Raw genomic sequence first — 13,017 nt, 5'->3', positions numbered from 1 at the left:
TGGGAGGTAATTCACTTGTTTCAAACTTTAATACTTTTACAGTTTTACAATTTACTTGTTTTTGTTGAAAGTAATTTTTCTTAATCAAACTTGTGTACTTAAAGTGAATTTTATTTTTTATTTTGTGCTTGTAGATTGTTGAAAGATGTTGTTTGTAGGGGCAAAGAAGTGGTTGAAGAGCAAAGGTTAGAATGGAAATAGTATGGCTGCACCATACTTTCAGATGGATGGACAGATGGAAGAAACCGTACCATCATCAACTTTTTAGTTTCTTGCAAGGATCAAGTGATCTTTCTTAAATCCTTGGATGCCTCAGACAAGATAAAGACGGCTGAGACTTTGGCTCGAATGCTAGAGAATATTGTGATAGAGGTTGGGGTTGAAAATGTGGTGCAAATCATAACCAACAATGCAGCGACATATGTGGCAACGGGTAGGATCTTACAAGAAAAGCATAACACACTCTTTTGGTCTCCTTGTGCAATGCATGTTATTGACCTTCTTTTGGAGGATAGAGGGAAATTGGATTGGGTGAAACCGGTTGTAGAGGAAGCAAGGACGATAACAAAATATATCTACAATCACCCTTGGGTCCTTCGCTTGATGAGAGACTACACCAAAGACGAGGAGTTGGTTAGACCCACGGTCACAAGATTTGCAACAATTTTTTTAACGTTGCAAAATGTTCTTAAAGATATGAATCCTTTGAGGTAGATGTTTGTGTGTCCAAAATGGCTACAGTCAAGTTATTCAAAGAAGGTCGATGGGCAAAGTGTTGCACGCATTGTGTTTGACATCCAGTTTTTTGAGCGAGCTTCAAAAATTGTGGATGTGAGTTGGAAACTTCAAAATTTGATTTTTTTTTTGTACTTATTAATCAAGTCTTTCATTATTATTTTATAACCCTAATCTCTGATTAATAATTTTTTTCGACTTTTCAATTGTAGGTGGTGAAGCCCTTGGTTACAGTTCTCCGCTTGGTAGATGGGGAACAAACCCCAATGGGGTCCCTTTATGAGGCCATGGATAGTGCGAAAGAGGCTGTAAGAAATAAGTACAGGGGAGAGAGCCTAAAATTTCAGCCCTTATGGGATATTATTGATGGGAGGTGGAGCAATCAGCTCCACCAACCCATTCATGTAGCAAGGTATTTCCTCAACCCTTGTTACCGCTTCTCTCCATCATATGCAGATCCCAATGGAGAGGTCATGGAGGGCTTTAGTGAATGCATGCAAAGGATGATACCTGACATTGTAGTGAGAGACTTCATTGTGGCCGAGATGGAAGTGTATCAAAATGCAACGGGCAAACTATTCTCCTCATCCTTGGCAAAGAGAGGCAGACTGACTTAGACACTAGGTACAATATTTGGAATTTCGAGTCTCTCACATGCATGTTAAGTAGATAAATAAGCTACATAAACTTGTCCTCATCTTGCTTTCTAACTCTTTAATATTTATATTGCAGATGCTTGGTGGCGAAATTGGGGTGGTAATGTCCCTAATCTGCAAAAGCTTGCTCTTCGCATCTTATGTCAGCCTTGTAGCTCATCTAGTTGTGAGCATAATTGGAGCTTGTTTGAATCTATTCAAACAAAGAAGAGGAACAAATTGGCACAAAAATGCCTAAATGACCTTGTCTTTGTGCATTATAACCTCAAGTTGCGCATAAGAAAGGTAATGGCAGCAGCAACTGAGCCACTTGATTTGGATAACATAGATCCTTTTGGCGATTGGACAGCAGAGGAGCAGCCTTTACTATTCACTGAGGATGAGATATATGAGTTGGAAAGGGAGGCTATGGAGGAGGGTGGTTTTGCAGTGGGACTAGACGACATTCAAGAGGAAGGCAGTGAGAATGAGGAGTCTGAGGACAGTGACAGTGAGCATAGTGATACTGAGGATGAGGATGATGAGGAGTCCTTGCCAGGGCCAACACCAGCACCACCACAGACGACTGCTACGGCTAGAGCTGCTAGACCCCCTCCCTCTCCCATAGTTTTTACTATAGCTACTGGGATGGGGAAGAGGAAGAAGTAGACTAGTTTCATATTGATTTTGACATTTGTATTTGCTTATATTTTGAGTCTTTGACAAAGACAATTCGATATTTACTATTTGTAGCTTGTTTCAAAGTTCAAAGTCTGTAGATTGTGACTACATCGGCATTCCACATGAGGATGCGATTTTGTTACTTATTGCATTTATATATATCTAGATCAGCTTGTTTGGTTTGTTTACTCATTTACTAACTCAATCAATGCATCTACTTATTGAATTTTGTGAAAAAAATGCATTTTTAATTAAATTAAAGTCATTTTTTAAATTCTCGATATTTTCTCGAGAAGTTGCCGATTTCTCTCCGATATTTGTTGAGGAATTTTTTTCTGGCCTCGCCGAGAAGTGGTCGAGAACGAGAAGTTGAACTATGTTAAAGTTTACTAAGTAGCCATTATCACACAACCAACTAAAACTCAACAAATTATACTTTAGATCATCAACATAGCACACATTACTTACTTCAAACATACCATTTATGCTCAAGGAATCTTTAATTTTAATTGGTACTGAAACTTTGTCTCCAAACTTTATTGGATCGCCATTCCATCGGTGAATGTAGAAAACTTGCCTCTGTCTCCGTTCATATGATTTGAACAACCCATTGTCAATAATCCAGAATTGTTTTCTTGTAGCATGTAAAGCTATAACAACAAGAGACTTTTTCTCTTTTCTCCATATTGTTGTCTCTTTCTTGTTAAACTGTTCCTTGAATCAACACCATTCAACGGACAATTTCTTGCAGTATGTCCTCAATTCTGACATCTAAAGAAAACCAAGTTAAAATTTCTTAAAGAGCCAAAAGAATTTGATCTTACAAAGATGATCCTTCATCTTGGCATAATCGTGCAATTTATTGCATAATCGTGCAATTTATTGCTTTATGACCAAAGTAGTTATAGAAGTTACAATAACCATAAAATGAATAAACTCTTCTAGGAAACTATTGTTACTAAAATTTTGCACACATGTAAAATTTAAGTATGACGACAGAGAAAATGCATGAATGCCATTCATTTCACACAAGAATGTCCTTGAATTATTCTTCAAATGAAAAATACAAGATATTTATAAATGATGAAATGAAATGAAGTGCTAAAATTAAATGCCTCTCACACAATTGGCTGTGAGAGTAATCTCTAATTTACTGATATGTGCCCCTATTCAAAGTGCATAAACATGAAAAGAAAGAATATAGAACAAAGGGTCATAGGGAACCAGTCATTGCCTGTAATGACTGGTCACGCTGCCTTGCTCCATTCCTGCTTGCATGTTGTTCAAAACCATAGCTAGTCCAAATGTCTGAGCCTTGCATACATAGAGGAAATGTGTTGGATCCAAAGGCTCTAAGCAATGACGGAAACTCCTCACCTTATGCGCAAATATTCTATGCTACTGTCATGTCATACACTTGCATAAAACAGAAACATATACCAGTATATCAAAGGCAATCATGATCACATCAAATTTTATTGCTAACATGTTTGTTTCCTGTGCAGAATCTCATTTCTCATAGGTACGTAGATATAACTGTAGGCTCCCATGAGGGTTATTGAGCCTGGCATGCCTATAAAAGATAAGATCGAAGAAGCTCATCAAAAGATTACAACAAAGAAATAATGGTTGATACCATTGAAAGTGCATAACAAGCAATTGTTTGACAATAATATGGAGTAGCATTTCAATAATGTGAGCAGATTTATCTTCATAAAGTTTTCAACAAAAAATGAAGATGAATGACAATGAGCTTTTACTAGTAAGAAAAGCATCAACAGTAAAGCACATAACAAGTTGGTTGAAATTTAGAGCTGAATGGAAGCTATAGCTATTACAACAAATGAAAGGAGATATATAGCTGTTTAGTATCGAATGAGATCAGAAAAACTTAGAGAAGCCATAAAACTGAAGTCTACAAGAGTCCAATAGTTCACATGAGCAATGATACATATAGATCAGATTCATAAGCAATGTTTTCAATGAAAAGTTTTCAGGAGTTTCATAATGTAGCAATTGAATGTAAATCAAAGTATTGAAAATAATGTAATGATAATGTGCCCAAGTGCAAAAGCCAAAGGTGATGATTAGAAATTTTGAGGCATATGAAAAAGATTCATGAGATGTTTTCAACATAATAGAGGAGACATTAACAGCTAATGCTCCACAATAAATGATTCTCATGACCAACAATGCTGCTATGGTTGTGTTTATGTCAGAAGAATAATTCTAAACTTGCCAATGAAAAGAAGTCATGACCATAGAGGAGGTAAAGAAGAAAAGTTGCAGTATTTGTCAAAGATGAAGCTGGAATGATAAATGAAGTTTCAAACTGGGGTTCCAATTTATCCGAACTAAGGCAAAAGAAGGGTGTCTTTAAGAAAGGGAAAGCAAAGCTTGAGCTATGAATTCTGCAACAAGAGATGGAGATTAAATATTGAAAACCATAGAAGAGTGAACACGTGTTCCTCTCCAAAATGTTCAAGGGATTTATGATTCATGGCACAATAATAGGAAAAATTTCTCATCATTTTCTGTAGAAGCTCCAAGACAGAGAAGAACCACGTTTTAAGTAGAAGTGATGAACATGTCAAGACTCAGAAGAGATAAACTTCAAGAATAGCTGCAGATTTCCTCATGGCGAGTAAATTTGAAAAGAAAGCAATACGCAACAGAAAGCCACATTTCTTTTTCTCTTTTAAAGAAAATAATGCAGCAGATTTAAGAAGACAATGTCATGAGTTATGTTAGCAAACAAAAGACTTCAAGTTCGTCAGTGAGAAAAACTAACGACTGCGTAATGAAGACCCATGTTCCTCCACAGATGGTGGCTAGAAATCAGGGCAAATCAGTACCAAAAAAGGCTGATGTATCTACAGCGAAACTCCAAGTCAAAGCCACGATTTCTGCCTTCAAACTTCAGTTTTCTCTCTACATATGGTGGATAATGAAACCTAGTGAAGAATGGCGTAGAATGATAGGTTAAGTGCCCAAAAAACCAGGCGGAAAAGACTGAGTGTATGCGGCAAAGACTCCAGATTTCTTCCAACAACGGCGGCTAGAGTTCTTCAAACCCTCTCTATTCTTCTTTCTGCTTCAAATGCCAAATGAAGTGAATACCAAGTGTTTTAGGTTTCAAATACTCTGAGATTTGGTTTTCAAAGTGTTGCCACTTTAGAGGGGTTTTTATTTTTTCATATTTTTGCCCCATAGATCAAATATCGACGGGTTGGGCTTATGTATTGATGTTTTTATTTAGTTTTAACAACTTATTTAGTAGATAACATCATATATATTATTTGATAGCATATATGATGTTAATTAGTTTGTAAGTTATTAAATGAAATGAAATTCTATTTTTTGCATAGTTCTGGTGTAATTAACATTCATTTCATGTTAACTTATAAAACATGGAATAAGTATTAAATTTAAAATGCAAAATATAAACATGAACTATACGTATGAGTAAAATGGATGTCTTATTCATGAGACAACCTAGTCTATAGGAGAGGTTAGAATGTTTGAGAACAAGTGGAGGGAATCTAGGAGATAGTTGAGTTCATTTAGGAGTGTTCTTGACTTAGTTTGGAGGCTTTTAGTGTTTTTTTAAAGAGTTTTCATAGTGGGGTACGAGGTGGCTGGACCTTGTCATTAGGCACATGCCATCTGGAGGTGTTTTAGGTGCTATTTTTGGGCCTTTTTTCCTGAATTCGACCTTGTTGGTTGAATGAGCATTGTACTTAATTAGTTTCACAACTCATTTTATGGAGTTCCCAATTATGCAGAATGGGGGCTCTTAGTGATTTTTCTTTATCCTTTGGCCATTTTTCTACATTTCTTTTGTAATTCATTCGTGATGATATATGCAGAAGCTACCTTGAAGACCATTTTTGGGATAATTTTATCACCTTCTTATGAATTACAGAGTCGTGTATTAATGTGATTGGATCAAACTGTCAGTGAAATTCTTCTTTTCCTTCAGTTTTTGTTTGATTGTTACACCTATTCAGTAAAAAGTGTAATGTGCAAGTTGTAGATTATGTTAAATGAATGTCATAGGCTCCTTATTGCGAAAATTATCTTTTCCTTTATTGAGCAAGTATGTATTTAAACTTTTCTACTAAATACTAATGTGCATGCATGACAGAGTCAAGATGTGTGAATCTATTACTAATCTTATTGGGTCTCAAGTGTTAAAGTTTATCTTAATATTATCATTCAAACTTTAGGTGAATTACCATAGGTTTAGTTTCATTTTCCGTTATCTTTCTATCCCTTTCCCTCAGAAAGCTTAAAAATTTTAAGTGAAGCATTTTATAGGAACCGGCCTAGAATCCGAAGGTCTCACTTCAATTGCATGTCCCACATCGATGTGATTCCCATGTTATACCAGAATTACTAATTCATTCAGTTCAGTATTGGGTGTAAATTCGAGTATTTAACAACTACCTCTTCAAAATTCATTTTATTTACTGCACTATTTGAACTTTCAGCCTTTTGAAATCATACCCCTGTTTTGATGCTACTGTCACGTTGTTGAGAGAACATATCACTTAACATTTCTAAAGTTTTTGTAAGCTCTACTTATCAGTTATCATGGCCAATTTCTTGATTTCATTTCTTAAAGCAACTATCTTGCTTTATAGCTTAGATCAGTTTTCAGTTTTAATAGTAAGTTCAGAATTCACCACATTTAATTTTCTTTTGGTTTCTTCAAGTTCAAATTTCTGTAATAATCTCAATTTTGGTTTCAATATCTTTTGAAAGATCATTACCTGACACTATTTACTTCAAATGACTGATTTCTTCCAAACAACACACTAACTTTACTTCAAGATCAATGTCATGTTCTGTATTATTGCCTGATTCATCATTGCTAGAATCTATGAAGCAAGGTCTTAAAGCCATAAACAAGATCTGATAACCATTAGAATCACTACTGTCAGTACTATCATTATTAACACACAAACTTTTCTTTTTCTTTGCAAAACTTTTTGATTTGTGAGCAAATGATTTCTTTTTAAAACCCTCTTCCTCATCACTGTTAGAATTAGGACACTTAGCAGGAAAATGACCACTTCTTCCATAATTAAAGCATTTCATAGGTGATTTGGCTTTACTTTTATCAAACCTTTTAAACTTTTAAACTAGGTTGGCTAATTGTTCTGCGAGATCTTCTGATTCTGAACTTTCGTCCTTCTGCTTAGGTGTCTTGAAACTTGAAAGCAACTTGCCTTTTGATTTCTGTCTCACCTGGCATTCTCATTTCATATGCGGTCAGAATGCCACTTATATCGTCTATCGTTATTATAGTGAGATCCCTGGCTTCTTCTATAGCAGATATTTTAGCATTATATCTAGAAGGTAAAGAACACAATACCTTTTGAACAATAGTTGGTTCTTTTACTTTTTGACCTATACCTTTACTTGCATTCGCAACTTCATTAACTCTTAAAAGATGGCAATATATTCCTCTTCTTTCATTTTTAATTCTTCAAATCTGGCCTTATATATTTGTAACTTAGCCTGTTTGACCTTATCATCCCCTTCATCAATACCCTTTAAATTATCCCAGATTTCCTTAGCAGTTTTTAATACATAACTTTAGTAAATTTATTATCAGCTAAACCACACAATAATGCATTCTTAGCCTTAGCATTGTTCTCATAATCCTTCTTTTCTGCAGGATTAGTCAAGGGAGCTTTGGGTAAAGTATAGCCATTTTCAATAGACATCCAAACATCATAACTTATAGAAGTACTGTAACTTTCCATCCTGATACTTCAAAAAGTATAATTAGTTCCATCAAACAAAAGTGCCTTATGCTTCTTCTAAATTAGTCATGTGTTCTAATCACAGAGTCTACTTAGACTGGTAAAGTCTTTTGGCAATCACTGGCTATAATACCAATTGGGGGCACACATTCACTACTAAGAGGGTGGGGGTGGAGACGGGGGAGAGGATTAGTAGTACATGAACCTTCAACCAATTTTAAAATTGGATCCAAATTGTAATTGATTACTTCAATTTTTTGTTTGCACTTAAGCATCGAATCAAACATAAGAGAAGCATCAAAAGAATGAAGGAACAAAGCAAAAAAGTGCACAAGAATGTGACCTCGAAACCCAATGTAGGAGAAAACCATTGTAATAAGAGCTGCTAGGATCTACTATACTAATTCTCCTCACTAATCTGATTCAATTACAACCTTTAAGGGCTCCAACCCTAGGGAGTCTCCAAACCCCTGGTTAAGAGCAACAACTCTTTATCAAATTGAGCATCTACTCAACCAGTCTGAATATCAACTCAGTTACAGTAATTACATCCTCTCTCTCTCTCTCTCTCTCTCTCTCTCTCTCTCTCTACTGTGTGTGTGTGTGTGCGTGTGAATTTACATCTCAACTCAATCTGAATGCATAGTGATGTAGTTTACAACTTTATGACTTTAAATCTGATTCTGAACTGATCAATATAATTTCTCTTACCGCTGTCAGATAACTACAATCTGAGATATATGGAAAGTCTTGCAATCAAACACTTTTCAGAACTACCTTGAAACAATTAGAAGTTCCAGTTTTCGAAGTATTATCAATCCATCATGTATATCAAATCTAGGAGCCATACGATCATAATGTAATTTTAGGTGAAATATAGATATCCCCTCTACCGAACATGAGAAATTGATAGTAACAATCAAACACTTGCATACTATGCCCAGTCTTCTGTCATCCTGTATATTTCTTTAGCATCATCTTCAGACTTTTACAGACATTACTTTTCATCTTATTAAAATGTCAAAAGCAACCCACAGCAACGTATATTTCATTCATTCCTTATATTGTCACTCTTTCTTTTATAGCAGACTTCTGTGTCTGATATACTTCTCAGAAAAATATAATTCTCAACAACAGAACAGATCTTTTCAACATATCACATCTCAATGCATACTCACACAATCAATCTTAGATTTAGATGAGAATATTAAGTATCATTTTGCTATTTAAAAAAAAAACCGAATCTAGATATAACTTTTCTGTCACCACAAACTAACGACAATGATTGTATATTAACATATTCCCATTCTTAACAGAAAAGGCTTATTAAAAAAAAAGACAGATATATTGATATGAATGCAGTTTGCTAATCGCACCTGACTAACTGACTTGCACAGTGGCAACACTTTATTAAAAAATGACAAGTATTCATCCAATAATGACAGATATGTCTGTGTCCAGAGAACGACAAAATCTTCAATAAGTTGACCATCTTGAATTTTTGAACCATATATTAAATGTTATACTTCACCTTTTCAAGTTTGCTGGAGCACAATAACCATATATCCAATTCGCCTATCTCTGCTGGAAATATTATTGTGCAAAAACTTGTCTCCATATGAAGTTTATCAGACCCGACGACTACCATCTTTGATCATTACTCCGTAAAAGGCCTGCATGCTTGCTTAGTTGACTGATAGAAGACAAATTCAAATACTTTACAAGGGACCTGTGTGATTGCTTGTTTGCTGGATAGAAACAGATACTTTTCAGATGTTAATGCTTCAGTTACTGTTGAAATATGCACTGGAACCCAAGTCAATAATCATTGCACACAGGCAATGTTTCATGCATGTATATTGCGACATGTATATTCAAGACCAATACCCTTGCTCTGTATGAAGGTATTTCCTCTATTATTTTTGCTGAGGTCACAAATTTAATCAAACATTTGCATCATTTATATATTTCAGTCTTCTGTCTTCCTGAATATGTATGTCCAAACAAACATTTGCATCATCACAGATTGCCAAATAAGCAGATTTCCAAACAATTGTAAAGTATCCATTAGTAATCGTTTGCATTTGAATCAAACTTGACATGGCGATTGACATCAATAACACATGTATTAACACTTTCTCCCAACTCAACACAGCTGATTGACATTTTTGTTTGGACCTTAAGTCCTTCCCATCAATATCTCAAAAATCTTCAACAAGCTCTGCACTGCTTTGATCTCACAATGCAACACCAATTTTTGACATCATGTTCGCGACTTCATTCCCTTTCCTCAACATGTGTAGCCTTAAACTCTTCAAAAGAGTCCAAAAGAGATTTGATTAGTCAGAAATACCTAGTGAGATACCAAGCTCCAGACTCACCTTTGACAATAGCATTGATTATATAACTAATCAATCACCTTCTAAATGATGTTTGGGCACTTGCAAGATCTTTGTGATTTTAATTGCTACAAGAGAAGCTTGAACCTATACCTCCTTATTAGTGTCATTCAATAGTTTCCTCACCTCCAATGTCAAAAGATTACCAGTCCAATCCCGTCAAAATAAACTATAGCAGAAGGGCCTAGGCTAACCTTTGAAGCTCCATCAAAATTAACTTTTATCCATTCTTTATCTAGTGGATTCCATGACGCTGCCCTAACTGAAGAGGAAGGAGGATTAACCCTTGACAACCCATTAGTAGGCATGTTTCCCCATGATATTGCAAAATGCCTAACGTAGAAAACAAAATCCTTAAGATAATGTTTAAATGATATACATCAGTATACAAGAGAGAACCTTGTCATAAGGCACCCATATTTTTAAATGGACCAGAGGTCCACAATGATTGCAAGTATGGATGAATTCAAGGTACAACTTGTGTTAAAAGATTACATTTACACTCCCCAATGAAAAGGGAAGATTTAAATCAATGCTAGTAAGTACCAGCTCATCTGAAAACCTCTTAATGTATTCCTTCTGAGCATGCTACTCTCACCATAAGTAGTTACCTATGGTATCCTTTCCATTCATTCCCTCACTGTCCAATCTACCATATTTTGTGTATTTTAATTCAAAAGGTAAACAATCATAATATTTCACCTATGTTGGCAGTTTTGGTATAGGGCCAAGGTTTTACAAAGTATGTTAGGAGGATGATTTTTTTCTTACATATACTACATTTGGGTATGGCTATATAATATGCATTATATGCAATCGTTTTAAAAATATAGAAGTGTAAATACATTCGATGTATCATATGGTATAATATTTTATAATAATAATAATGACATGTGAATCTTTGATAGCATGTGTACCATCTTGAAAAGTTAGCACCCATAGCTGAATGCTTTATTAGGACCTTTAGTCTCCATTTTGGTGGTTCTGAGATTTGAATGACTGTTATGCTTGATTTTGGCAGCCTATTATTCTTTCCCCTGCATCGTTTCACCCATCTTGACATCCAATTCAAATTTGAGCAAATTTTCCAAAGTTCACCAAATTCAATCTTTACTTGGGATAGATCCCCAAACAAGATCTATCTTTGTGGGTTTTGGCCCAAATTTGGTCCGCGATCCTATGTCGGGGTGCTGATGGTAAATTTCATTTTGTGGATGGTGTGGTTTATTTTTAATACCATATCTCTCCTCGTTTTGAGAGACCTTCATGATTATTATCAAGTGCATCCGTTATTGTCAAAAACATTCCAACAATCACGTGTTCAAGCTATCAAGTGGAAGAAGCAAAAGGAAATTCAATATCCTTCAAACATTTATTTTTTCAAAGAATTCAAGGTGTTTTCTTCCATAAATCCAACCATTGAAAGCCAAGGTACGATATACTTCATTTTCTATATCCAACCTCCACTATATGACAACACATTTTTCTTTATTTCACTCAATTTGCACACAAGGGTGGCTTTGAAAGTTTGTGCTTTGAGGCAGCTTTAGGGGATCAGTCTTATGAAAAATATTGTCTCCATGGGGATCTAAAAAGGTGATTAGTCGGAAGGAAAGCATTGTCTCCTTAGGGATTAAAAATACAATTAGTCCCAAGGAAAGCATTGTCTCATTAGGGATAAAAAATACAATCAATCGTAGGGAAAGCATTGTTTCCTTATGGATCAATAAACAAAACGCTGCATAATATACAAGGAGGACATGTATATGCCCCCCTCCTTATGATGGTGACATGATAAGGAAAGAGAACAAGGATACCTACTTCCAACAAGGAGATATCCTTAAAACAACAATGTATTGTTGTTCACTTGGCAAGGAGTGAAAAATCTTATTACCCAATGGAATAGATAATCATGGAAGAATTTCTACTAGTGGGAAGAGATTTGTGAAAGGAAGAGACCTTGGCTACAAGACGTCTACTTTCAAAAGGAGATCTTGAATGAAGACAACCTTTTCAAGACAGAGGGGAAGATAACAAGAATGCACCATTTTAACCTTCTAATGCTAGGTGAAAAAGGATTCTTGATGATGGTTGACACACTTTAAAAGGTGAAAGTAATTGTTTAGGATGATCTAAATTTTGCAAATAAGGAAGAGGTTGTGATCAAGGATACACAACTCTTATATAAGAGAAGCCTAAAACAAGAAAAACACAATTCCTTGTAAGAAAAGATTGTTACATGGAAAACAAATGCCACTTCACTAAGGAAAGTAGATCAATAGACAAAAAGGAAGGGGGAGATTAACATATGAAGCCTTGGCCCCCAAGTGTCAAGGCGAGGGAAAATACAATACGCTGTACACCCCTAGTGATAGTTCTTTTGTAATAAGTTGTAAACAAACACAATTATGCAAGAAAGGACATCATATTATAAGACACACAAGTCAAAGAAGGGTATTTATGAGTGATTTGTGAAAAAAACCATGTTCAATCCCTAGATGAAGGATCATTTTTGTAATAGACATGCCTTTTGAGGCATGAAATAGATGGTTGAGTAAAGATGAAAGAACTTTGTGTGAAACAAAGGATCACATGCTAGAAAAGGATGTACCACCATATAACATTACAAATCCATAAAGAGACAATGAAGAGAGGGAGCAATGGCACATTATACAAATTTTGTGGATAAACCAATTATGTAAGATATACACATCCAAGCAAGGATGAGATTGCAAAGAAGGATTCCAATCTCATTAGAGGGAAAGATTCTAAACAAACTGTCATGTCCCCAAT

The 13,017-nt window shown here is 35.3% G+C and overlaps 2 protein-coding genes across 11 annotated transcripts in view; both read left to right on the top strand.

Annotated features, from left to right (window-relative positions):
• LOC149538810 (protein SEEDLING PLASTID DEVELOPMENT 1-like) overlaps positions 1-13,017 on the top strand; it is a 228,623-nt gene that overhangs the window by 174,206 nt on the left and 41,400 nt on the right. The window lies entirely within an intron of this gene.
• Positions 948-2,214, top strand: LOC149538811 (uncharacterized). The gene is made up of 2 exons (XM_089800134.1): positions 948-1,359; positions 1,468-2,214. Exon 2 carries the CDS (start codon positions 1,680-1,682, stop codon positions 2,037-2,039), a length of 360 nt encoding a protein of 119 aa, XP_089656260.1. The 5' UTR covers positions 948-1,359; positions 1,468-1,679; the 3' UTR covers positions 2,040-2,214.

Source organism: Cupressus sempervirens, chromosome 9, assembly GCF_028749045.1.
Source record: "Cupressus sempervirens isolate cs-2001-9-10 chromosome 9, ASM2874904v1, whole genome shotgun sequence".
Classification (NCBI taxonomy): domain Eukaryota; kingdom Viridiplantae; phylum Streptophyta; class Pinopsida; order Cupressales; family Cupressaceae; genus Cupressus; species Cupressus sempervirens.
The sequence above is the reverse complement of the archived record's forward strand: the minus strand, read 5'-3'. Positions and strand labels throughout refer to the sequence as shown.